The 25,980-nt window shown below is 40.0% G+C and overlaps 1 protein-coding gene across 1 annotated transcript; it reads right to left on the bottom strand.

The window, feature by feature from the left end:
• Window positions 1–1,550: 1,550 nt before the first annotated feature.
• Window positions 1,551–25,980, bottom strand: LOC142439005 (putative dimethylaniline monooxygenase [N-oxide-forming] 6). Its single transcript, XM_075541071.1, has 8 exons — window positions 25,849–25,980; window positions 19,326–19,514; window positions 15,773–15,935; window positions 14,157–14,299; window positions 11,636–11,835; window positions 8,802–9,157; window positions 5,534–5,606; window positions 1,551–1,896 (listed from the first exon to the last, which is right to left on the bottom strand). Exons 1-8 carry the CDS (start codon window positions 25,978–25,980, stop codon window positions 1,551–1,553), a joined length of 1,602 nt encoding a protein of 533 aa, XP_075397186.1.

Here is a 25,980-nt window from a genome sequence, read left to right as displayed (position 1 = left end):
TATAAATAACAAAATACAAAAAAAAATCTCACTATTAAAAAGACAATTCTAACAGTGACTCTGCGACTGAGTAGAACTGTACCTATAGGTCTCTGATGCTGTAAATCTTTATATGAGCAGACAGCCTTGTCTTTCTACCTCAGAGCTGGTGGGTTTGAACCCACAATCCTGTGGTTAAGCACCCCAACCATCTCTACTCCTTCTATAAGTAACAGTAACATCGGCATAAATTAATTTATCTACATTGGATCTACTGACAAGAATTTCAGTTAATGCTATAGAAGACTCATTGGTTTAAATACTGATGGACATATAAACCTTTTAAAAGTTTATTTCAGCTGCTAAATCTGTTCCCACTTCCATTTAATCTCCCATTTCCTTCCTTATTTTGAGCATTCCGAATCTTGCCAATTCAGCACGTGAAAACTTTTATTAAACAAATATGTATTTTTTTCCCTGTAGACTCTTTCTCTCTGCTGTTTCGACCAGCTCAGTAAGTATGACAAAAAAAAAGGGGGTAGGGGGTGGTGGTGGTACAGCAGACTGCAAAGGTTAAAATACATTTTATTACAGGGCTGCTTTCATGGTGCCCAACAAATTAACATAGGCCAGGGCTAGACTCATTTAAGGAGAACGTTAAGCAACTTTTACAGCTGGCGGGACTTACAGGGGTAAGTTGTCATTTTAAAGGAGGATGTGTATATCAATATTTTGCTGGATTTGGATGTAAGTTCATGACTAAACTCTGCCTTCATTAAAAATATGTTTGCCCTGCAATAAAAAGATTAAAAAAAAAAAGAAAATGATTAGGGCAAAGAATGTACGGATGTGCTTTATACAATTGATGTATGTATATGTATATGTATGGATTGTGATAAGAGTTGTATGAGCCCCTAATAAAATGTAAAAAAAAAGTTTGCCTTGATTCCTTTGTTCTTTTTAATGGTTTTATTTATTTATTTATTATTAATCATATGACAATTAAACAAACCATTATTATAGAATGATTTAATTAATAACAATTATTTTATTATTGATTTTGCTTATTTATTATATCAATTATTAATTTCTTATAATACATATCTCATAGCATTCCATTGTTCAACTATGTCAAGCAGAATTGTACAGTTGCCACCACAATCAGTTTCCACCATTCTTTTTCTTCTGGACTCCTTATCATCATCTCTCTTTTATTCCCCCCCCCCACCCCCACCACCCCCACCCCCACCCCCAACCTCCACCCCCACCCCCACCACCACTGTAAGCCCTCCCTCTCCCCAAACCCTCATTCTACTTACTGTCCCTATGAGTTCATCAATCCTGAGTTTGTGAAACCTGTTAGAGTACAGATTGCCCTCAGAAAAAGAGAAGCTAAGTGATTTGGGTTTTTTGTTTTTAATTATACTTAGACTTTGTGTCAAATGGACCCGGAGTCATTTTTTGTTTTTTTTAAAACATATGTGAGAAGGGAAAGAGAAATCAAGGTCTGATATATGTATACATTCTGCACTTAAAATTCTAGGCTGTGTTCTGAGACCGAAAGGGTTTTCTCAGGAGTAAAATATAAACAAAATAGCCAGGAGAAGTACTGGGAATGAAAGCACTTTAAGCAAATTGTAAAAGGGACGGGGTCTCTGAGCTTCTCCGATGCCTCTGGTCCTGGTTGGCTTCACTGTCCGGTCCCACTGGGTCAGGATAGCATTCCTGGCCCCATCCCACTTCCCTGGTCCCATTAGTCTAAACTGGTATGGGCTGCAAGGGCCAAAGTACACCTCCAGGGCCAGCTGGGGATCAGTTAGGAAGAGCCATGGGATATTTGGCTTGGTCCCTATGAAGGAGCCCAGCTCATCCATGTAGGTGATATAATCTGTCTGCAGAGTCTGGCTCTGGCCAAACCTGAGGAAAGACAAGAACACAATGGGACAAGTGTAAATCATGTAAACAGAAGCCTTGCTTGCTCATCTCTCACATCAGCAGAGAAACATTTTAATCAGTAACCTCTGTGACATCCTCACACCTCTGTTTGTACCGTATTGAATTTAGTGAACATTCTTCATCTGTTTCTCCAAAGTGCGTGATGCTTCTTTCCCGTTTCTAATCTCCATCCACGTTTCTGGTCGTGTTGAGGTCTTGCCTGCGCCATGTGGCTGGCAGTGAACCGATCTTAGGGGTTTGAGGTGAGTGATGAACTTAGTCTGCTCCTTAGCATATGATTGTTCTTTAGGAAAGATCCTAAAAGCAATCCTATTCGGAAATTCCCCAATGTTACTTAAAAATATTTATATGGTTCACATTAGGTTTATGTGTGATCTCAATAGTGCTACAATGCATGAGTATCATTTCATACTTCCAGTTAATGTGGTCTCATTTGTTTATAGGAACCCGGGAAATCAACCTGTTATTTAAGCAATTAGATTAACATTGAGGTCTCTCTTTTTCATCTTCTTTTCAGCCTTTGGCCTCGAATAGAAAAGGAAGTAAGTAGAGAGGCCCCTTTATCCACAGGTCAAACACAGCTATTTGTGGGGTCTGGGGTCTCTTCACTTTCCTACTGAAAATCATATTTGTTCTTTATAGAGTGTAATATCAAGGGCTCTAGGCGTTTGCCCTCACTTTCTAGATGCCTCCCAGTTATAACTGGTGCCTGAGTCTCATGATTAAAGATGGATCCTTTCTAGCCCAGTGTTAGCATGTGGGGGCGCCTGTCTCACAGAACATCCTTTGAACTAGATGAAGCAGTATAGGGGAGGCGCTTGGTAGGACTCTGGATTCCAGTTCTTCTTTAGGCCATTTAGTCAATAGCTACCTTGGGGCTTTCAGTGAATGTCATGTTAGATGCTCGAAAGAGGGAAGAAACTTTTGCTACAGTCAACTATCCAACCAAATGTGCTCTGTTATCTAATCATTCTTTCAACAGACTCTGGTGTACAATTTCAAAAAGATTAATAGAAGCAATTAACAGATGATAAGTATATTTAAATGTTTGCTGTCTAGCTACTTAAATGACTCCCTGCAGATCCCCTTTATGTGGTATTTTAAATGCATATCAGAATGAATCAGAAGTCGAGAACTTTTTAGTAGAAAACACACTCAGATATTTAATTTTTAAATCTTTGCTAACCTTTTTCTGCTCATTATTTGAGATTGAGACCAAGTCATAACTTCATGAATAATCATTTCTTTCTCTATAGATTTGTCTCTTTACCTTAGAGACTATCTATAGAATGATTCAATACCTACATAGTGTCATACACAGATAATCCCCAACTGACACCAAATTTGAGTAATGGAGAACCACACCTGTGACTATCCTTTGTGTGTGTGTGTGCTTACACCTTGTTAGTAATGTGCACAGCATGCAATGCTGCAGTTTGATGATGTTATTCTTGCACCAAGTCCAAAGACAACTAAATATTGAATTGATAAAAATACTTGTAGTAAAAGTCAATACTAATGAAAACTAAAAAGCGAGACTTAAGCCAGAAGCAACTGATGACAGAGTCATTGGGATAAAACCCTGTCATAAGTCAAGAACTACTTGCATATATAATGCATATGCTTGTTTGTTTACTGATTGGCTGATTTTAATTAGAAGGAGAGTAAAATTTAGTTCTCAAGAAGATTCTAAATTCCTTGATGATAAAGAGTGTGACTGTCTTTTGGGAGTGGATCCCAAGAATAGCCACAGCTATTTCTTGGAACTTATTGCCGAAGTGGTACTGTGCCAAATGCTTTGCAAACAATATTTTATATCACACCAAAGCTATGAAGTAGACGTTACTTTCACCATATTACCATGAAGCAAATGAATTTTAAGTGACTTGTTTAAATTAGAACCCATCCCTGTGATGCAATTGGTTAGCATGTTGGGCTGCTAATTTGATGGCTGGTGATTTGAGCCAACCCAGGCATGAGTCTTTCAGCTATAACAGCAGTTCTCAACTTGTGGGTTGCGACCCCTTTGGGGGTAGAGCAACCCTTTCATAGGGGTCGTCTGATTCATCATAGTAGCAAAATTACCGTTATGAAGCAGCAACAAAAATAATTTTATGGTTGAGGTGTCACCACAACATGAGGACCTGTATTCAAGGGTCACAGCATTAGGAAAGTTGAGAACCACTGAGCTATAAGGAGCTGGGGTGGCAGAGTGGGTTAGCTGGAGTCTTTCAGCTATAAGGACCTGTAATGGCATAGTGGGTTATATGCTGGGTTGGTAACCAGAAGATTAGCAGTTTAAATTCTCTACTTGCTTCTCCCAAGAAGAGGCTTTCTGCTTCTGTAAACCCCAAAGAGGCACTTCTACTTTGTCCTGAGGGGTTAATGAGTTGGAGTTGCGAGTGGTTTAAGGTTGCACCACAGCTAAATGACATGGCGTGGATTCCAACTAACAGTGTCCCATTCCAGGCCAGCTCCCTGTGTCTTCCCAGCATCTATGTGAACGATGAAAAGGAGCATCATCCATGTTCTGTGACAAAAGGAACATGGGTGGAGTCTTAATCGTGCTGGATAACTTTGGTGGTAGGCCTGCACTTTCTTATTGAAAGTCTTATTTGTTATGTAGGGAGTGTAGTTTCAAGGGATTCAAGAAGCTGCCTCCACTTCTTAGATGTCTTCCAAGTTACTAGCGAAGGCCTGAACCTCACAATTAAAGACCCCAATTTTCTATCTTGCTGCTTTAAGGACACTGAATACCTGTGGATACGGTAATGAAATAGTTATTTATATCTCAGTTGGAATGCATTTCACAGATACTTTCCTAAGGAAAATTTTGATAGACATTGCCAAATAGAAACATCTGAGCCTCTGGGTGCATCTAATGGACATGAACAGGGTGGCACCAAGGGAGGACACGTATGAGGGAAGGGAACTCACTGAATAGCACTGTAGTCAGCATTTAGTTTACTGCTCAGAATAGTGTTGGAGTACACAAGAAATGTCTGGTATTTAATTCATTGGTTCGTGAAGAGAACAACAATGAACAATATTTGGGCAAGTGAACTTCTTTATTGTAAATTTTTCATTTGGATTTCCTATAGCAGCAAATTTGTTGCCAATGTCATTTCCAGCTAGTTAAGTTGCTGGATATAAACATATGGTTTATTGGGAAGGGATTCTTGGGGAAAATTCTACGTGGTCTTTCAGCCCTAGCAATATTGATGTTTTGGGTTGAATAACTTTTATTTTTTCTTTTCGTCTTTTGGGCTGTCCTGTGAACTATAAGATGTTTAACAGCATCCCTGGCCCCTACTGATTAGAAACCTGACATCTCCAGGAAATGACAAACAAAATGTCTCTGAACATTGCCCAATATCCTCTGGTAAGCAAAAATCATCCCTGTTAAGTGAGACACTGCTCTAGATTTATACAGGAGACATGTAATGACTATTATTTGTCCATCTAAACTTTTATTTAATTCTAGCAAATACTTTAAAATTGAAACCTTTGACTAATGACAATGTTATAGTATATATTATTATTTAACATATGAAGGAGACTTTTTGGGTTTGATTCATTAGTAAATACAATCTCTTACCACTTTAGTTTTTTCCCCATTTTTTCATCAATGTCATCCAGCATTTTTTTTGCACTAGGTAGAATACATGACCCTAGAAAGTAAATGAAGAGAGAAATATTGAAAAAATCAGACACTATATATAGATATAGATTTATAATGATATTATGAAACTCAACCCATATTTATGAACAATATACTTTGCAAACTTTTTGATCTAGAGGGTTATCTTTTTCAGAAAAGCAAGTCACAGAGATGAAGACCTGGTTAGCTAATGGCCACTTTCTGAGAATAGCTAAGCTGGTCTGCAGTGAGTAATGACTGAGGTTTGCGGCTTCAAATCACATTTTTATAATGATGAGCCTCATCAGTGACATACTTCAGGCTTATACTAGCTTAACAGTTTCTTCATATCTTTTGCCTGCATACTTGTGTGAAGATTTCTCTCATGAAATAAATCAAGTAAAATAGTTTAAGGTAAGTATGGAAGGAAGCGTGGGATTTCAAGCATCAGCCTGCAGCTAGGGAGAATATTTTGAGGAACAGTAGAACAATTTTAAATTTCTGAAAAACTCAGTACATCATTGGAGGCTTCATCTGTTTGCTGACTGTAACTCAGTTGCCTTTTCTATAAGCCAGAAAGCTATTATGACATTTATAGTCCATGAATACTTCCTGTCATGGTTAGCATGTCACCCCAGCCTGGAGGTTCCCCTGCTCAGACATTTACTATGACCTCTACTAGAAAGTAAGTCCACAGGCCCGGACTTTTGGTCTGTTTTGTTTGCTGGTGTTAACCCAGGAACCGAGACACAGTCAGCCACACAATAGGAGCTCAATAAATGTTTGCTGAATGAATGAATGATACCCCATGCTTCATGTAAGTTTCTTGAATTATGAATCATATTCAGTCTTCTCATGAGAATCCAGGTTGTGGCACTGCTATGATTTTCAAGACACAAATGGCAAGAGAAGTAAGTATGTCACAGGGAGTACCTGGATCACAAAGATGTTTTGCCTTACAGAAGATCCAATGGCTCTCAATGGTGATCCTCATCATGCATTTGAAATAGCAGCTTAGTTACATGCAACATTTTTATAAAACAAAAACATACTTTCTGTGACTGTAATATGTGCTTACATGTTAAGTTTTGTAATGGACATTATAATAGATGAGGTATACCTGACACTTAAGATTTTCAAACTTTTGAACAAAATGATACTTGGTAGGGATCAATATGAATATAATTTTCATAAGTTAAATCAATATATTTGAGACATCACCCTTTCCATGGATTATTCATACTCAAAATTTCCTCACATAAAGATACTTTAGCTCTTAGAGACCATTGGTTTTGGGAGGAAGGAAGGAGTTAAAATTGACAATGAAGTGGGAGTAGACTGACAGTTATATTCTGACCATATTGTCATCAGTGAAGTCTCCCTTCAGCATTCTTCTTTTTTGATAGTACTGAGATTCCTTATTCCTGCTTCTGTGATAGTTCATTTAAAACCCAGCAGATAGCAAAACCGATCAATCCCCACATTAGATGCCCATTGTGGCAGTTACATAATCTGTCAACTACAAAGGGGTGGTGTCTAGTCTGTCAATCAGGTCATAGCCAGTAATGTCTCTGTGTGGGCATGGCCTTCTCCTGAGGATTCTGGAAACTTCTGTCTTCCTCCCTGGAGGTGGGACACACACACACACACACACACACACTCTCTGCTTCATCTCCCTGGGAATAATTCCTGTTTACCAGCCACATGGAGCCTTGGAGCTGGAGGAGCCACGTGGAGACTCATACCAGTGCTAAGATGCTTTCACTGCCACTGGATCCACATGACTTTCCAGCCACTGTCCTGTGATCTTCCTGCATTCGGCATCATTGCATGTGTTACATGAGTCTGAAGAGGAATTTATAGATTGGTATTGGACATATGGGCTAATATCAGACTTATGGACTTGATCTGGACTGGGCTGGGATGTTCTTTCAATATATAATTGCTCCTTTATATAAATCTCTTTCTTATACACATATGGATATGTATGAATTTTTTCCCTAGTCAACCCTGGATAACACATCCATATACCTTATTTGCATGATATCACCCAGTAATTTGGTGGGAATTGTAAGATGATGGCTAGAAGAGCCATAATTTACTGTACCACAGAGATGGAGTGACACAGTGGCTAAAGAATGGGCTCAACCATACGAAAGATTTTGAGAATAGTACAGAACGAGGCAGTTTGCCCTTCTCTTGTATAGAGAATCATTGTCTTAGTGTGCTACAAGCAGATGCTGGTCATTCTGTTGCTATCAATGTTTTGAGACTGATCTTGTCAGAATCTAGTATTTGTGAACCTACATCGACAATGTTTGAGAATATAGTGGTAATTAAAGGAAATGAAGGGGAAGAGTAAAAAAAAGTGAAAAAGGCTTTCATGCAATTACAGATAATGTAACTTAAGGATGCTATAATTCAATGTAGAGAGATTTTTACAGAACTATTTTGTTATTAGTATCCATATAACTAAAGAAATATTATATTTAAGCACTTTATAACAAAATCACATATTACTCTATGATCAAAATTGATCATCAACTTTCAAAATAATTCTGTATGGTCTGGCACATGAGGAGGCCCAATAGAGCTGTCTGTGTTGGGGTGGGGTGCGCGCGACACCACGCGTTACTACATTGAGTAATACCAACCTTAATCAGGGCACTGCACTATGCCTCTCATGCTTTAAACCCCGCAGCATTCTCTCCATTCCCCTGGGAGACATCTCCGTTGTTTAACATAATTTAAAAGGACCTCCAACATCTGACCCTTTCTTAATTTCTTGACGTGCCTGACCTCTGCTTTATATCCCCACCCACTAACATGTTTCTGGTTCCTCACACGCCTCATGCTAGTCTTCACTTTTATGTCTTTCTTCATGCTGTTTCCTTAGTAGGGAATAACTCACTCAGCTCCCTCACCAGAATACCCTAACAATTCGATGTTGATGTTTCCTCCATTTTGAGACGTGCAAGGTCAAGGAGCACGTCTAGCTTGTTCCAGTTGACTCCCGAGTCCCTTCACTGTGCTCGGCACATAGCTGGTGTTCCACACAGGGACGAGGTAGGATAAGGAATGTTGCGCTGTGGGATTTGCAATTGTGGCGCGAAACAAAATGTGTTGGAACTGCGGCCTGGAAAACGGAGTCGCCCAATTCACAAGGAAAAGTTTTACGAAAATCGGGTTGTTGGCTAAATAAATGGAAGTGAAACTAGCTCCCTACCTGCAAACACTTTAGCAGCCCAACGAGCCTGCAGGTCTGCGGTGGGAATGGCAGCCCCCAGGGACTGCACCAAGCCGATCACCGCCAGCGTTGGCGTCTCCAGTTGCGGGGGAAAGACGCCTTTAAACAGGGTGACCTCGTTGTTTCTGCTTCTGATGATGAGATCGTCAAGGAAGGGGTAAGCATAACCGTAGCCCGTTGCAAAGATGATGGAATCGAGAGCCTCAAACACCGTCCCATCCTCAAACATGGCTGCCGTCTCTGTGAACTGCTTCACGTTGGGCTTAATGGACACAACGCCACACAGGATGCGCGACGGAAGCTCGTCATTGAACACAGGCTCTTTCCTCAGGGGCCTGTGCAGAAAGGTAAGACAAAGACCCTGCTGGGAAGTACTTTATTGACAAGAAGTCCTGCAGCGCTGCTGGCATTTAAACCAAATCGGAGCAGGTAAACATGAGTGTGAGGCTCACTGTATTAGCTCCACCTGCGATTTCTTTCCTGTTGCCTGCAGCCATTCCTAGGAATTTGCCTGAGCTGCTTAGTTTGCCTCTGGGAAACTTGAAGATTCTCTCATGAGAATACTGATGGATACTGATACTATTAATATAAGCATTATATGAACAGTATAGGATAAAATAGGATTCGCCAAATAGAGGAAAATAAAATAAACTTCCAGGAGACAATAAAATGGTTAGGAGTGGCGACCCTGAAATTGGATGGTCCCAGTTTATAATCCATCTTCTCAGTAATTACTTCACCGTTTTCTTATCTGTGAAATGGGGATAATAATAGAATTTACCTCACAGAGTTGATTATTGAATAAACATTTATCTATAAAACCCTTTAAACAATGACTGACATATAAAAGCACCATATTACAAACGAGCTATGATTATAACTTTAAGACATCATCTTCTGTGGAAACATCAGGCTTGTGTTATTGGGATGTTATTGTTTGCTTTGGTTCATCAACTGTGACCACCAAAAATAGCATATTGATCTTAATACTGCATTTACATTGTTAACATTCTGGGAACGATAGTTTTCTTCACCAATGTCATATTTTGACTTAAGTTTCCTTTAAAGACTCTAGAATAACCTCCAAGAATCTCACACACAAAGAAGTTATACATCTTGGGATTTGTCTCTCTATTTCTCCATCTTTCCCAACTCTATAAACTCACAGCCTCTCTTCTCACCTACTATGGATGGCAAAATCTAGGACAACTCAACCTGGCCTCCTCACTCCTTCCCTTGTCCCCTGCCTTACTCCCCAAGACAAGAGAGGGAAGACATCTTTGACAAGTACCTTAGAGCGATTAGGAACCCTTTCAGGGGTTGCTTAGTTCTTGGAAAGAATCTCTTCTTCCCCAAATTATGTTTTAACTGCCTAGATGGCAAAGTCAACATGTAAAGTAGAGTTATACTCGGAGAAGACAAAAAATTCAACTCATCTCAGACTTTAAACTTTCTATTACATTTTAAAATGAATAAAGTAAACCATTTTTTCTTTAGTGACTGTTATGGATTTAATGTGCCCTCTGAAAGTATATGTTGTAAATCATAACCCTTAGACCTATGAATCAAATCCCATCTGGGCATGGAGTTTTCTTTGCTCTGGTAATGAGGTCTTTTCAGGGTATGTTGTGTTTTTAGCCAATCACTCTTTACAACTGGGGGAAAGAAATGCCACATGGAGATCTCTAAGGAACTCAGGAACTGAGCGAGATCATACAGCTAAGGGAGAGGACATTCCCCCGAAGCTGCTGCCTGGGACTCAGGTTTTTAACCTCCTGAACTGGGAGAAAGTAAAGTTTGTTCTTGTGATATTTGTTGCAGCTGCACCAAGGACTAAGACAGGAACCCAGTGTCTGAAAGATGAGGCAGCACAAGTGCTGTGGAAAGAGGGCTCGTCTCCTCAACTGTCCTTTGTCACAGACCTCGATTGTCACTTACTTGCTCCTTTGAACACAATGAAACTTTGTTTTTTGTTAGTGTGGGTCAAAAGAAGAATTTCATAGTGAATTATTTATACCTACTTACTTTTGCCCCTTACTGATAGGCCTATTCTTCTACTTAGAATGGCTTCCTAATAAAGAAGTGTTGAGATTTCTTTAAAAAGAGGTAAGTACACACATATGACTAATTTTGTAGAGTTTAGCGGTTGTGTGAATCTCCACTGTCTAATCTGTTGCACACCTCCTCACGAGTTGGCAAACTGCTCACCCTTCAGTGATGGGGTGGGGTGGATGTGCAGTTTTGTTTTGTGACTTGCTATTTGTCAAGACATGTTGATTAAAAGTACTTTGTTAATTGTTCCTTAGAAGTTATTAGAAAATGTGATGCTAACTGGAACCATTATTTGTAATGCTTCACAGTTTACAAGGTACTTTCCTATATTTTATCTTACTATCACAACAGACATGCAGAGTGGATATTATTATTGCTATCCTCATTTACCCATTAGTATGGACAAGGTATCGCTAACACAATGTTATGAATTGGTTAATGAATGAATCGGTGAGAAAGCCTCAAAGTTCTATGTAATGGCTCGTAGCTGCCTTATGTGGATCCTGCATGTTAGATGATCTAGCTGCCTACCCCATCCCTATTATGAGATCATAAATATTTGAATAATTGTCCTCACTAAGCTAATTTTAATGAGTCATTCACCCTGTATATAGGGTCCCTGGGCATATTTTGTCGCTTGTGTGGTTTATAATTCAATCTCATCAGCCTTAATGAGGTTACTAAAGTCAGATTTGGAGACAATTCAGTTTAAACTAGTACCTCACTTTTATGAATGAAAAAATATGTATTATTTGTATTACCTATTTAAAGGCACCAGGCCATAGTTTTCATGCTTAAACCATGTGTTCATCTTCTTGACATATAACCAGTCAGAGACAAATGGAGGAAGTATATTCCGGAGAAAGGATGCAAAGCGGGTAATATATACCATGTCCCAAGGATAGCCATCGTCCCAAACTCGACTCATGACCCAGGAACCACTTCTGGTGCTTATCATGACCTGCCAGGAAAAGGCAACATAGATTTTAATAATCCTGTAAAATATAAGCAACATGCCACAATTATGATGGGGGTTTTCTTCATATAGTTCCTCAGTATCAAGACAACAGCACTTTTAAAGATAACTAGTCCATACTTAACCTAGGAAGAGGCAAGAGTACTCTACATCATTCCTGAGGGCTAGTGCATCGTTGTTGAAAATTAGAACCATCTTGGAATAAGAGGATCCTGTAATAAATGGTGACAGGCTTAATCTTCATGGACTAAGGATTACAGGTCTGAAAGAGACCAGCTAATCCAGTGAGCCTCAGTAATGGTGGTAGTCAGATTTGGATAGAGAGAATGTGGCTAAGTATTTTGTTCACATTAGTCTGAGGGGATGATGAGGCTTTAATTCTGCTCTCCATTTTCACTTTCTTTTCCCTGATCTCTTCATCAGTATGAGCTTCCTGCATATTCATCCTCTCTTGGGAATCCCAAAACAAGGAAGTTGCCTTGGTCCTGAGAGCCTGGCAGCCTTCCAATTTTAAAACTTAAGCACTCTGCCCGTGGAATGAAGAATGATTTTACCCAAGGAAAGTGGACTTGCCCTTCATTCCTGGGATGTAAACTTTTAGAATTTTCTTAATGATTAGCATGTCTTTATTATTAATTGAGAGCGATGGGAAGGTACTGTAAACACTCTGTTAATGAAATGACTCAGGCTTGGGGCTGGCAGTCCCAGGTAGTGATAATGATATATCTGCTCATACTCTAGGAAGGGGGGTAGATTGAGCTCAGCCACATGACCAGTTATGTAACCAATCTCACCTAGGTAATGAAATCCTAATGAGAACTTTGGAATTGAAGCTTGAGCTACCATGTTGGTGAAAGACATTGATGAGGATGACCGAATCATTGGGAACTGGAAACTCTGAAATCCTCTTCGTCCTGGCACTATACACTACTTCTCTGTGTCAGTCCTGATTTATAGCCTTTGTAGTAAAGTTGTAATTATAACACTTTCCCAATGGTCGAATCTCAGGAGGCAGTGGGAAGTGAGGTCAGGAGTGAGGGAGTCCTGGGGACCTCCACCTTGTGATTTTGTCTAAAGCCTTGGATTAACAGCATTCTGGAGGTTGATGGCTCTGAATATGTAAGACAGGACATAACCTAGGTGGTTAGAGTCATAAGAACAACTGGATTTACAGTTGATATCAGAGAAGACATGAAGAGTTAGGTATCAAAAATCTTCATTGTATTTCAAAGACATTTTAGTTTTTAAAAGTCCTTAGGTTTTCTTTATATTCTGTTTATTAATTTATTTATTGAGTAATCTTTGAACAGAATGGAAAGATTGTTAAGGATCATGAAGGACTCAGCTGGGAGTCCTCTGGGCAGCTATACTTGACTTGATCCAGGCTGCTGGGTTCCCTTTGCAAGGTGGTGCAATATCACACTGAATTTCATCGGAAGATGCAGCATCTTTTTTTATGATGGTTTATGTACTTGTTAGGAGCCTTACTGGTGTCATGTTTATGTACTGGGCTGCTAACCACAAGGTCAGCAGTTTGAAATCACCAGTGGCTCTGAAGGCAAAAAATGAGGCTTTCTACTTTCATAAAGAGTTACAATCTAGGAAACTCACAGGAGCAGTTTTACTCTGTCCTATATGGTCACTATGAGTGGACATCTACTCAATGGCAGTGACTGAATGATTGACCTACTGCCACCTGTTGATAGCCTCTTAAAGTCAAGAACTAGCTTAGTTAATTTTGGTTCCCCAGAGCCCAACACAGCTCTGATATACACTAGGTGCCAAGTGTCTTTTGGGCACTGCCAGGTGAACAAATAAATAATAGCAAGCAACAAATATATTTATCTTCCAGATATTACAGGTGGCAAACACAATAACTTTGATGATTCAGTAATTTGATGATTCAAAAAACAACAACAAAAAGCAAAGCCAAAATATAACTAAACCTGTTGACCTTGAGTTGATATGGACATACAAAGTTTTATTAATAAAGGTAGATACTGGCTAGCATTTATTCTATGTGGAAGTGATTAGGACATAAAATTAAAGCCACACACACACACACACACACACACACACACACTCATACATGTACCTCTTGTTCCTGTAGAATGTACTTGCTTACTAGCATGGGTCGTATGACTTTGTTTCTTATGGAGAATGTCTGTCCTTGATGTAAAGAACATATACAAAGTGTGGATATCTTGTGGAATGACATGGCAAAGACCACCTGCAATCCCTAGGTTGTTGATTTAGTAACACAACCGAACATAAACGTGTTTCCCCAAACCCTTTCAATCCTGTACCTGGGCAGCCAGACGACTGAGCTCAACAGCAATGTCCGATCCTGAATTCCCCAGGCCAATCACCAGGACCCTCTTCCCTCTGAAAACCTCGGGGTCCTTATAGTCACGGCTGTGGAGGTAGTTCCCTCGAAACTTCTCTAGGCCTACATGGAACATGAAGAGTCACTTAAGGCGATTTTCATACAAAATTATGAAGACATACTTTTTTTTTTACGTTTCCCCTTATTGATTCCAAATCTTAACTTGTAATAGTCCTGGTTGAAATGCATTGACACTTTGGGTAGTTTCTGATACTAAATCCCCAAATGATTAGTTGTAGTGCATTAAAAACAAATATATACAAATAGACAAAATCCTAAACTTACAGTTTGGAGATCATAATAGCCAGTATTTATTGAGAATTTATTGTGGGTTAGAACCACTCTTAAATAATTTACATGTTTTAGCTCATCCAGTCTGAATGGTAGATATTAGTATTATATTTCTTTTAAAAGAGGAGGAAATCAAGAAAATAATTCAAGTGACTTGCATAAGGTCATGTAGTAAGGAATTATTGAGTACGAAATATACTTCTTATTAATGTTAGTATGGGGGGGACTTAAACAGTTTATGGGAAAAATATTATGGAAAATATTTATCATTTTTTCATTTCAGTTTTCCATGAACTGTTAGTTGTAATCTTCTGTTTTATCTTAATCTTCACTCTTTCTTTTTTCATCTTGGCCTGTGAGCATCATGCTTTGAGATGGGAACTCTCTATCTTGGAGTGGATACGCATTCCTGTTCCAAGGGAGAAAGGAAGACAGGGGACAGTGGCAGTGGCGGAGGCAGAGAGGAAGAAAGGAAGACAGGGGACAGTGGCGGTGGTGGAGGCAGAGAGGAAGAAAGTGTGCTCAATTGTGTTGATTTGATTTTTGCCACTTGGGGAAGTACTGGATTGCTCTCCTCTCTACCTTCATCACACAAACTCAGTCACAGAGGTTTCAATGGTTCATTTTCAAATTATAGATGTAGAAGAGATTTAAAAATCCAGATTTCCCCAATAATAACATAAGAAAATGGGGCCTTTGGATGGCTGGACTCTCCTTCTTTGGATGCAACTTCACTCAGAGACTCCAAGAGCAGTGACGATTAAGCTGGAATTGGTTTCTCTACCATCAGGACCTTTAACAGAGTTTGATTATGATTTACATATTTTTAGTTTTTTAAGATATGGGTTCAGGAGGCCATTTATTATTATCTTTCACATTCTATTAGGCTTAGGCCATTTTTTGGTTTTAAACATTTGTTGCCTTAAGAAACATCATTATGTACAATCTATGGGAAAATCTATGTACAATCTATGGGATTGCAAATCTATGTAAACTTTTGATATTTGTACATACCCCCCTCCCAATCCACTGTTTCCAAGTGCATTCCAGCTCACAGTGACCCTATGGCGCACTGCCTCCCTGTAAAGCGCCATGGAAACAGACTGCTCTATCTTTCTCTTACAGAGTAGGTGGTAGGTTTGAACCTCCAGTGTTGGGGTTAGAAGTTGAGCACTGGAGCCACTGTACTACCATGGCTCCTCTGTACACATGTTCCCTAGGTTAATAGTCAATCTTCAAACTTACCAGGAAAGGAATTAGTTGGAAGATTGGGGTACACATGATGTCCTGAGCAAATCATTACAGCATCAAAAATAATCGATTCCTGATTCCCATGTTTTTCAACAACAATTTCCCATTGACCAGTGACTAAGAAACTGGGGCATTTCTTTATACTGGTAACCACAGTCTTAAAAACAAGAAGAAACAACAAAATTATTTCTATTGATAATTACACACACACACACACCTTTTCTTGCAGTATTTCTTTGCTTAAAATAAGTGTTATGTGCTCTCTTACTGACTGAGAAATGTTAGGAAAGATGTTAAAATGGGCTTATAGTGAACCCTCAGTGAGTCTTCAACTCTCATAAGGAATATTACTCACTTTATGACACAGAGCTAATAGATGTGGGAAAATGATACAGAATATTCTTGTGAAATATCCTGGGTAACAACTTTTTGTTTTCTTGCTGCTATTCTCATCGATGTACCTGGATTCTTCTTCTTTCTCTGACCTTACATTCTCTCTACTCAAGAAATTGGTAACTGTATTAAGGTTCAAGCTTTGGTCTCTCCTGCTTTGTGTATATACTAACCCAAACCCACTGCCACTGAGTCAATTATGACTCATAATGACCCAATGTAGGGTTTCTGAGACTGTAGATCTTTACTGGAGCATATTTTCTCATTTACCTTTCATGGAGTAACTGGTGGATTTGAACTGCCAATCTTGTTGTTAGCTGCCCTATGCTTATCCCACAGGGCCACCAATGCTGCTTGTATATAACTAGCCATTGGAAATATTAGCTTTTCCCCTCATATGATTATAAAGTTGCTTCAAATGTCTGTTTAAAAAATTCCATTATCTTTTAATTTCTCCATTTTTTCATGAGATTTTAAAAAGTTCCTGTGTGTGTGTGTGCATCCCTAGTGTTCCTTCTATGATCAGTCTAACTTTCCATGTAGAGGACATACTATTTTCTCAAATGTATATTAATGATAGAATAAATCTTATTTTCCTTAAAGCTGGCTGCTGATTCTCATATTCCTCTTAATTATAGCAATGAACAACTCAATCACCTACTTCAAACCCACCGTTTGTTTCGACTGATCTATCTCTATTCTTGCCTTGTGCCTAAACAATCATTTCTCTCAGGGTCTGGCTAACTGTCACTGCTTCCATAGTCTTGGTTCAAGTCCTGAACACTCCAACATGAGGACTTTTGCCCTGTTTCCAACCTCTGTTCTTTTATAAGCTATCTTTCTTGCTTCATGTCATGTATTTCTAGTATGTCATATTGACTCAATTGCCCCTGCTCAAAGTTATTGCTGCTGTCTTACAGGATACAGGGTTTATTTCATTTGCTAATGCTATCATTCAAAGCCCACATATTTTTATCTCAGTAGACTCTTCTGGGCTTATTTCCTGATATCCCCATGAACTCTTCTGGACCAGAGATGTCTAATATCCATCCTCCCTTCATTCCTTACAGAAAACAACCCCCTGATTTTGTTTGGAGTGGCAATGTACCTAGCAAAGGGAAGTATCTCTCAGACTCTGTGCACCTAGAGTGGCCTATGAGATATAAGCAACTGTTCTTGGGTAGGTTTTTCAGAGCCAAGAAAGGGGCTCACTCGCCTGGGAAGATAACCTTTGGTCATTCAGTCTTCCTTTCCCCGCTGGTTGCGTAGGATGTGCTATGTGCTTGTGTGGGCTGAAGCTCCAGTAACTGTCTTTGACCACGTGGCAATCTGGGCAATGCTAAACGTGGTGAAACTGACTGTAGGCGATATTTCTGGATGCCCTCACCTGGGAATTTTTTTATGTGGATGTGAAATGATCCTTTATCATTTTAAAGCCACAAATATTGGCTGTTGATATATGCTCGTATCTAAATAAACTCAATCTTGGCTGATGCACTCCTGTCCTAACCGCCCTCGCTTGTTGACTGTTCCTCAGAGTTTCAGGGCATTATTCCACGTCTTTTGTTTTACTTGCAAATGGAACACCCCCCACCCCCACCCCTGTGGCACTGTGATCAAATGCTGGACTGTTAACCCCACAACCGTCAGCAGACCAAGCAACATGTCAGCCATTCACACTTATCAGTCGTCCTGCAGAGGAAAAAAGACCTCGCGAGCCACTCTCATGAAGATTACAGCCTGGAACTTCTGTCCTGTTGGGGGTGGTTGTGAGGTAGAATTGACTCAGTAGTACACAGCACAACAACCTTGCTTGTGTGATCCACTTCCACCAAGCACAACTCACGTCTCCTGGCACACTGGCTTCCTCAATCTTCGTGCCTGCATGATGATTCCCACGACATTGTGTTATCTGCAGAGTGAACTGCTTGAAACATGTTATTCTCTCTCCATTTAAAGGTTTCTGTTCTTTACACTTAATATTTAGATTTCCAATTGGATTGTAAACCTACGGAGAGTTCACTTCTCTTATGATGTGCAGGTACTTTGTCTGGACTATGAACAAAATCCATTCCTAACTGTGTCTCTAAGTGTGATTTGTAGGCAAACCAGAACAGGTGCATCAGGTTCTTCTTTAGCCTTGCTTTACTGAAAGAAGAAGCTTGAAGCTTCTTCAATTATTTCAAAGCTGCCCATGCAGCAAATACAGGTGATTTTGTCAAGAAGGGGATGATTCAGTCTTTCCAAAGTGGAGACAGACTTACCTAACATTAAAGGGCAAGTAGGAGTCATTCATAAATCAGTAGTCGGTAGCTCAGGGACTTCCCAAATACTCACAGCACAATGCTTAGCACACAGTTAGGGTTTCACTGACATTTATTGATACTTCTGCCATAAATTGAGGCAATAATGACAACTGAAAATTTTTATTTCAGCTATATTTTTAAATGATTCCAGGTAAAGTAATTATGCAGATGTCATCCCAACTCATAAATTTTATTTTATGTTTTGCTTTTCTCATCATGCATATGCGTTCTTAACTGATGGCAATAAACTGAGGTTAAGATTCCCAAACAAATGTAAAGCACTATTATTATTATTTATAGAAACAATATCTCTGTGCCATAATCCTGAGACTCTATAAGGGAGATCTAATGAATGATGTGTGTGAAAGACGGGGGCAATCAATATATTAATCAATCATTTAAGTTGAAATTCTTTCATCATGGTAGAGTAGCTGCCTCCAGCATTTTTATGATACTCATAGTGACATTATTGAGCAGAGTAGAACTGCCCCATAGAGGTTCTCCGGCTGTAATCTTTGCAGAAGCACGCAGCTTAATTTTTCTCTCAAGGAGTGGTTCCTGGCTTTGAACAGCTGGTCTTTTGCTCAGCAGCCAAACCCTTAACCCACTGTGCTGCCAGGATTCCTCTCAGAGACTACCAGAACTGACCCCACTTTTGTTGAGTCCCCGGAGGCACGGGGGTGGAGGGCAGGGGATATAATGCATGAACACTTCATCATCTGAACTCACCTTTGATTGATGAGGTGTCCAAAGTTCTGACTCTGATTTAGGTCAGAGTGCTGCATTCTTACCTCTCTTGGAACTCGTACACATATTGAAAGCCAGAACCCAAATTGCGGGGTCCTTACCTCAAACTTTATGTATCTGAGAAGGTTCTTTTCTTGGGCGAATGTCCGTATGTACTCCTGGAGCTGGCTGTGATGCATGTAGTTAGGATAGTCATCGGGGTAAGGGAAGTCAGGAAAGCACATCATTTCTTTGGAACTGTTGGTGAATACAGACTGGTAGATGCTAGCTCGGCCTTCTTCTGCATGGTCCTAGGAGGATTAGCAAAGCTTTAAAAGGCAGTCCAAGATGTTGGGCTCATCAATGGATACTCAATTCTCAGTTAACTGAAACCTTCTAATATTATAATAAAGAAAGAAGGCAATTACAAGCTCTGTAAATTGTGAAATGGAAGTTCCCTTAGCCCAACACCTAACACAGAACTAGGGCACTCTTTCCATGTCAGTTTTCTTACTGTAGTCACCCCTAGTGTTATTATTTGCCATCAAGTTGATCCTAATTCATCGTTATCCCATGTATTATAGATGAGAACTGCTCCAGAAGGCTTCATTGGCAGGAATCCTAATGAAAATCCCTTGCCCCCCCAGTCCCTCTGGGTGGGTTCACATTGCCAACCTTTAGGTTAATAGTTGAATGCAAAGCATTTGTATCACTTAGCGTTGAAGGCCATTAAGACTCAGCCTTGAAATGGCTGAGAAGTCTCATGACCTATGCGTCAGTGTTTGCTGATTTTTCTGTGACTTAACATTTTGAACAGACTGTGAAGAACAAAAACAAGGAGGTATGAAAGTGCTGGGAAAAACAGGTTGTTTAATTTTCTCAAGGACGTCTTGGCAGAAGATGGAGTTGCTATGTGTATCAAATGTGCTTGCTTAACAATGAGATAATTAACCCTGGGTTGTTTCTGCACGGATAAAAGGAGTGTGGACAATAAACCCGAGGCTTCAGTATTCACGCTTGCCCTCCCAATACTTTCTCTCTTTTTGTCCTTAATCCTCACTCCCCCTTTCTGGACTGTTCAACTCGATGGCTATCTCTGAGAAGACTTAGGGTCATTAGCTTCAGAATTAGCTCTGACTTTATAGTCCCTTACAGTTTTTCTTCTTTTTCTATCACCAGCATGGATTCTGATCTCACACTCATGTTAAAAAAAACCCAAAACACAAAAAACACCACGGATGGACCCAAGGGAGGCCGTGACATTCAGCCTGAGTGATGTGCTATATTGTGTTTGGAGGAGCCCTGGTGGTGCAGTGGTTAAGTACTCAGCTACTAAGAGACCAACAGTTCAAATCCACAAGCTGGTCTATGGGAGAATGATGTGGTAGTCTGCTTCATAAAGATTATAGCCTTGGGAACCACCTGGGGAAGTTCTCTATCGCAATTAAATAGGATCACTATGAGTTGCAATTGCATTAGGTGTGATATACTCTCTCAGCAGTATGAGAGCCCTTTATTGAAGTGATTTACAAATTTTGTGTAACCAGAATCCTCTGGAAGGCTTGTTGGCCCTTCCTGGGCCCCAGTTTCAGATTCCTGCTCATTCAGTTGGTCTGGAGCAGAGCTGGTGTTGCTGGTCCTGAGGATAACCACACTTTGAGACCCTTTCTTTTAAATAAAGTCTGTAGCTCACAGCTAGTGGTATTTACTCTTTCACCCAAAGCACACAGGTAACCACAGGGCCTTAGAACATGTGTTAAATCATGGCACTTCATTAAAAAGTCACTGTGTAATTGAAAAGAAATCCTATGGCACAGTATGTTAAGTGTTGGATGGCAAACTGCCCCTGAAGGAGAAAGGTGAGATTTTCTGCTCCCGGGCAGACTCACAGCCTTGGAGGTCCACAAAGGCAGTGCTGCTCTGTTCTATAGCATTTCTAGGAGTTGGGATTCACTCGTTAGTAGGGGATTTTCTAGGTAGGAGCGCCTTCCCACTGCAGCTGAGCTCTGGGAAGAGGAAGGCAGAAGAGCTACTTCAAAGTATTCTCGGGTGGGCATCTCCAGAGGTTGCCTGAGGGTTTTTTGTTTTCTTCTCCAGTTGGCAACAAATCTTCAAGGCATGGTTGCTTTTTTCTCATTAAAAAGCTCATCTCAAAGAATTGAACTTTATAAAAGCCTCACTTTGAAACTTCTTCTCAGGTCTGAAGAAGACCGAAGGCTCCTCACTGGCAGGTGCTCATGTTTGATCCTTTTCTGTTCACCCACCACAGGTACCTTTTGATGGCACTTGAGGAGAGGGAAGGGGAAGCTTTACAGTGGCCGAGCTGCAGCCTGGCCACTAGCTAAAGAATGTGTGACTCTGCTCTGGGAAGTGGAGGTGATAGGACCTTGGATTATTTCCATTTTTCCAGAACCTCAGCTCTTTTGCTCCTTGACCCCATTCAGTCATAACAAGAAGAGAGAAGAGTATGTACTTTACAGCATCTTGGAATTTTCGCCCAAAGGCTGTTCCCCAAACAAAGGAAAACAAATATTGAGTATTATATAACAACTGGCAGTTACCCAGTTTTTAGTTTTCATTATTTCGATTTGGGCAGTGTTTTGTGTCAATTAAAGGAGGAAATGAAACCCAGTCTCTGCCTTGGACTGAGAGAGCTCTCTCTAAAACAAGAGCTCAGGCAGTGTGGGCACATTACATACAGCCAAATCCCAATCCAAACGCAAGGCCATCGAGTCATTCTGACCCATAGATACTTAGATATAGGGTTTCTGAGACTATACATCTTTAAGGAAACTTACAGCCTCATCTTTCTCCTGAGAAGTGACTGGTGAGTTTGAATTGTTCACCTTACAGTTAGCAGTCCAGTCTGTATTTTATTCTAGTTGTGTTCATCTCTCATCTTCCTTCCCCACTAGATCATAAGCAATTTGAGGTCAAGGTCAGGGGTTAATTAAAAAAATGTTATGCATGCACATGTTGAATAGGAAAACTAGTAAGAGACATCTTACATTGCTATAAAAGTTTTTCTTAGTCATGAAACCAAATATTAACCATAAAAGTCTGCTCTATGACAATATAAATGTTTCTTATCCTTTTAGAAAAGAATAGTCAACAAATATCTCCTAATTTAAATCTCAAAAATGTCTGGGACTGAAGATGGATGGAAAGCCAAATTAATATCAGCTAGTCCAGAAGTCTAGGAACCTTGGTCATGCAGTGGGTTAAGCATTGGGCTGCTAGCCACAAGGTTGGTTGTTCAAACTCAGCCAGCTGTTTTGGAGGAGAAAGATAAGGCTGTCTGCTTCTTTTAGATTAATAGTCTCAGAAAACCCTAATGAGCTGTTCTTCCCTGTTCTGTAGGATCATTATGAGTTAGCATGGACTCAATGGCAATGTTCTGTTAGGCCAGATGTCCAAGAGCCTCGGAGGAACAATGGGCTAAGCCGTGGATTGCTCACTCAATGGGACACTTCAACTTTGTCCTGTGCTATGAGTTGGAATTGACTTGATGGTAGTAGAGTTTTGACTTTTGGGAAAAAGCGAATTGGTAATCAGTAGAGTGTAGCAAATTGGGAAGGACACACTCCACGAAGCTCCCAAATCACTGCCCTAAAGTCGATTCCAACTCACAGCTACTTTATAGGCCAGGAAGATTCCGCTCTCAGTTGCTGAGACCGTAACTCTTTATGGGAGTAGAAAGCCTCCTCTTTCACCCAAGCAATGGCCAGTGGTTTCAAACTATTGACCCTGCAGTTAGCAGATCAATGAATAACCACTTCACAGCCAGGCTTTCTAAGGGGAGAAAGACTAGACAGGGTTCAATCAATCTTGCTAAGGTTAGACAATGACTAACCAATAGTTCTCCTTTCTTCTTTTAAAATATGCCCCATTCTACCCACTTACTTCAAATCCTTTGTTTTTTTTCTGAAATCAAAACGAACTACCTATATGCATATAGAATAATTGTTTAAAATAACCCTACGTTCAAATGCTAGTGAGTTTTGATTCTTTTCAACACACCTTAGCAGTCTGCCTTGATCTCCTTCTGTATCCTATCTCTGCCTCTTAGTCCGTTTTGGGCTTATCTAAATATCCCCCTCAAGGCCAAGTTCAAAAGCTACCTCCTGTATCCGGTCCTTCTCACCAGTTGCAATTCATTTCTACTTCCACTCAACTCCTATTGTCTTTAGCACCCTAATCACATAGTCCCGTGGCTGTTGTGTGTCTGGCTCTGACTACTGTCAACCTTATGTTTCACAGAATGAAATGTTCTCCGGTCTCAAGTCATCTTCATGGTTGTTGTCAAATTGAGCACACTGCTGTGTTATTGTGTCAATCCATGTCATTAAGGTTTACTCTCTTTTGGCTGATCCTCTATGAAACATGATGCCTCTTTCTAGGAAATAGTCATATTTATATTAGAGTTATTCTAATGCTTATTTGATTTCTGTTTTTAAAATGTGCCTACCTGTCATACTTCAATCTGCAGCTACGCCTAACACATGGTGTACTGAAAATGCACTTGCGGATTGAATATGTGACTGGATGAGTGAAAAAACACCTCAGATAGCGCTGGTTTCATTTTTTTCTCTTTTGCAATCAAAATTATATCGATTCAATGTCAGATTATCCAATAAGCAAAGCAAGCACAGATTTACTTGTGCTTACATACTAATCTGTGAAATTGTTCACTACAGATTAGTAATTAAGCACAAGCAAGCCCAGGCTTACCTTGCTCATTGGGTAATCCATCTTTGTAAATTGTTGGTTATCCCATCTCTTGAGGATACGAGGCAACTATGTATATGAAATTCAAAACATTCTCACGCTCTGCATGCTGTGTTTATGCCCCGTTTGGTTTTCATTTTCAGAACCCAGTGAAAAGTTCAGAATTATCAGGTTTCTGTCCTCCTGAGCACCTTCTGCCTGACAGCGACTCACACCATGAAAGTTTATATAACACGCTTAAAAAGAAATCATTTTCTCTCTGATTGAACATTGTGCCAAATAAACTTTCTTACAAGAGAAAAAAGAGTATGGGGGTGTGACCAGAGAGCTAAAGGAATAGTTGCGTATGTTCGCATCTGCACAGTCTCCGAGCAGAATTCTGCGGATCTCCCGGGAGCTCATCGAAAAGGGACGTTCTCCTCTGTGGATCCTCCTGAGGGTATTTTGTTTCTTCCTGATCTGCCAACAACTGCTTCCTGAAGCAAACTCCCCGATCCAGTTAAGCTGGCTACCTCACGAATCCCTGGGTACGCCATGCCCATTGCCGCCTTTGTTCCTTTCGTGGGTTGCTGGCCATTCTTCCCTCTGTCTCTCTTCTCACGAGGCCACCTGGGCCTGCGAGCACACTGTTAGTGTCTGCACACATGGACAGTGGTGTCTGCCTTCCCTTCCACTTTTACTCTACAATAAGGAGATGATCCTTCAGAGATCCAATAAGTGAGACCCCTGCACAAAGTTCCCCGTGACCTACCAACATTTAAGTGATCCACCCTCCTTTAGAATCTCATGGCTCATACTGTCCATACTATTGAGTTGGCAGCAAATGATTTTTTTGTTATAATGTTCTACAATCTCCATTAAGAATTCTTGGGACCAGATATATTTTGATTTTGTACAATTTAGAACTTTTTGGATAACATTCTTAGTGTTATAGTGTTATAACTGCTCCCTAGGGTTTCCAAGGCTGAAAATCTTCACCGGAGCAGAAACCCTCAGAACCGAAATAAAAAAAACAACAACTCATGAGATGACTACAAATGCGTTCTAATTTAGCACTGATATACTCTATTATTGAAGTCGGGCAACAATTCTTGACCAGAGCAGAATCATGTGACTATAATCTCTTCACACCACATATGTATCCCCATTGCAATGATTGGAAAATTAAGGAAAGAAAGGCTAGAAGTTCCTCAATACATGGCTTTGGGGATTTTGAAATTTTTTAGTAATAAACATATTCATATTATATTGTTTATGCAACAATAAGCCTGAATAGCTAAATGTTTTTTAATCTGTCATCAAGCCAGGAGCTAAAAGACTGTTTAATAAACACAGACACATAAAATCATGTATAGTAATTTATAATACTGTCCAATGGATACTAGCTAATTATAAAATTATGACCTATTAGCATTGGCAGGTACCTTATAGGTCATCCTATTTTCACCCTCTGCATTTTATAAAGAAGGATTTGAGGTACAAAAATAAGGGAGTTGCCTAAAATCTACCTGTCTTAAGAATATTAGAGCTGGGACTAGACCTCAGGACTTCTAAACCTTGGTCAGGGACATTTTAGCATGTTAAATTGGATAACAGATAGACTTTCACTTACATGGGAAGGTGATAGTGAGGTTTGGCTAACTACAGACATTGGCACATTGTGTGGTTTCCTAGTCTGGAAAGCTGGGCTCTGTGTGTGGTGATTGTTGTTAAATGAGCTGAAGATGTCCCTTTTGGGGCAATTGCTGAAGTGATGTAACTTTAAGTGACTGGGTATTAGTGTGACGAGGGAGGTAAAATATTAGCTTCTAGGTCTGCTATATTTTGATTCTAAATTTTGGAATTGGAATTGATCAAATTTGATTTTTAATGCAATCTATCTCCCTCCCATAGATGTCCCAGGGATATGCCACTCACCGAGAATTTCCACAGGCCTCCAACATCACTGCCTCTTTCAAAGCAGGTAGGCTCCAGCCCCTCCTCTAGACAGCACCGTATGGAGGCCAGACCACTGACACCTGCTCCGATGATGGCCACTCTTGTCCTCAT

Source organism: Tenrec ecaudatus, chromosome 1 (genome assembly GCF_050624435.1).
Source record: "Tenrec ecaudatus isolate mTenEca1 chromosome 1, mTenEca1.hap1, whole genome shotgun sequence".
Classification (NCBI taxonomy): domain Eukaryota; kingdom Metazoa; phylum Chordata; class Mammalia; order Afrosoricida; family Tenrecidae; genus Tenrec; species Tenrec ecaudatus.
This window is presented reverse-complemented; position numbering and strand designations above follow the sequence as displayed.

Bases quoted from the DNA above. Each gene is read 5' to 3' on its own strand.
- LOC142439005 (XM_075541071.1), bottom strand. From the start codon at position 25,980: ATGAGGACAAGAGTGGCCATCATCGGAGCAGGTGTCAGTGGTCTGGCC. The intron at 14,300-15,772 runs GTAAGTTTGAAG...TGTTCCATGTAG, and splicing joins TCCAACTAATTCCTTTCCTG to GCCTAGAGAAGTTTCGAGGG. The intron at 11,836-14,156 runs GTACAGGATTGA...TTTTCCTGGCAG, and splicing joins TCAGTCGTCTGGCTGCCCAG to GTCATGATAAGCACCAGAAG.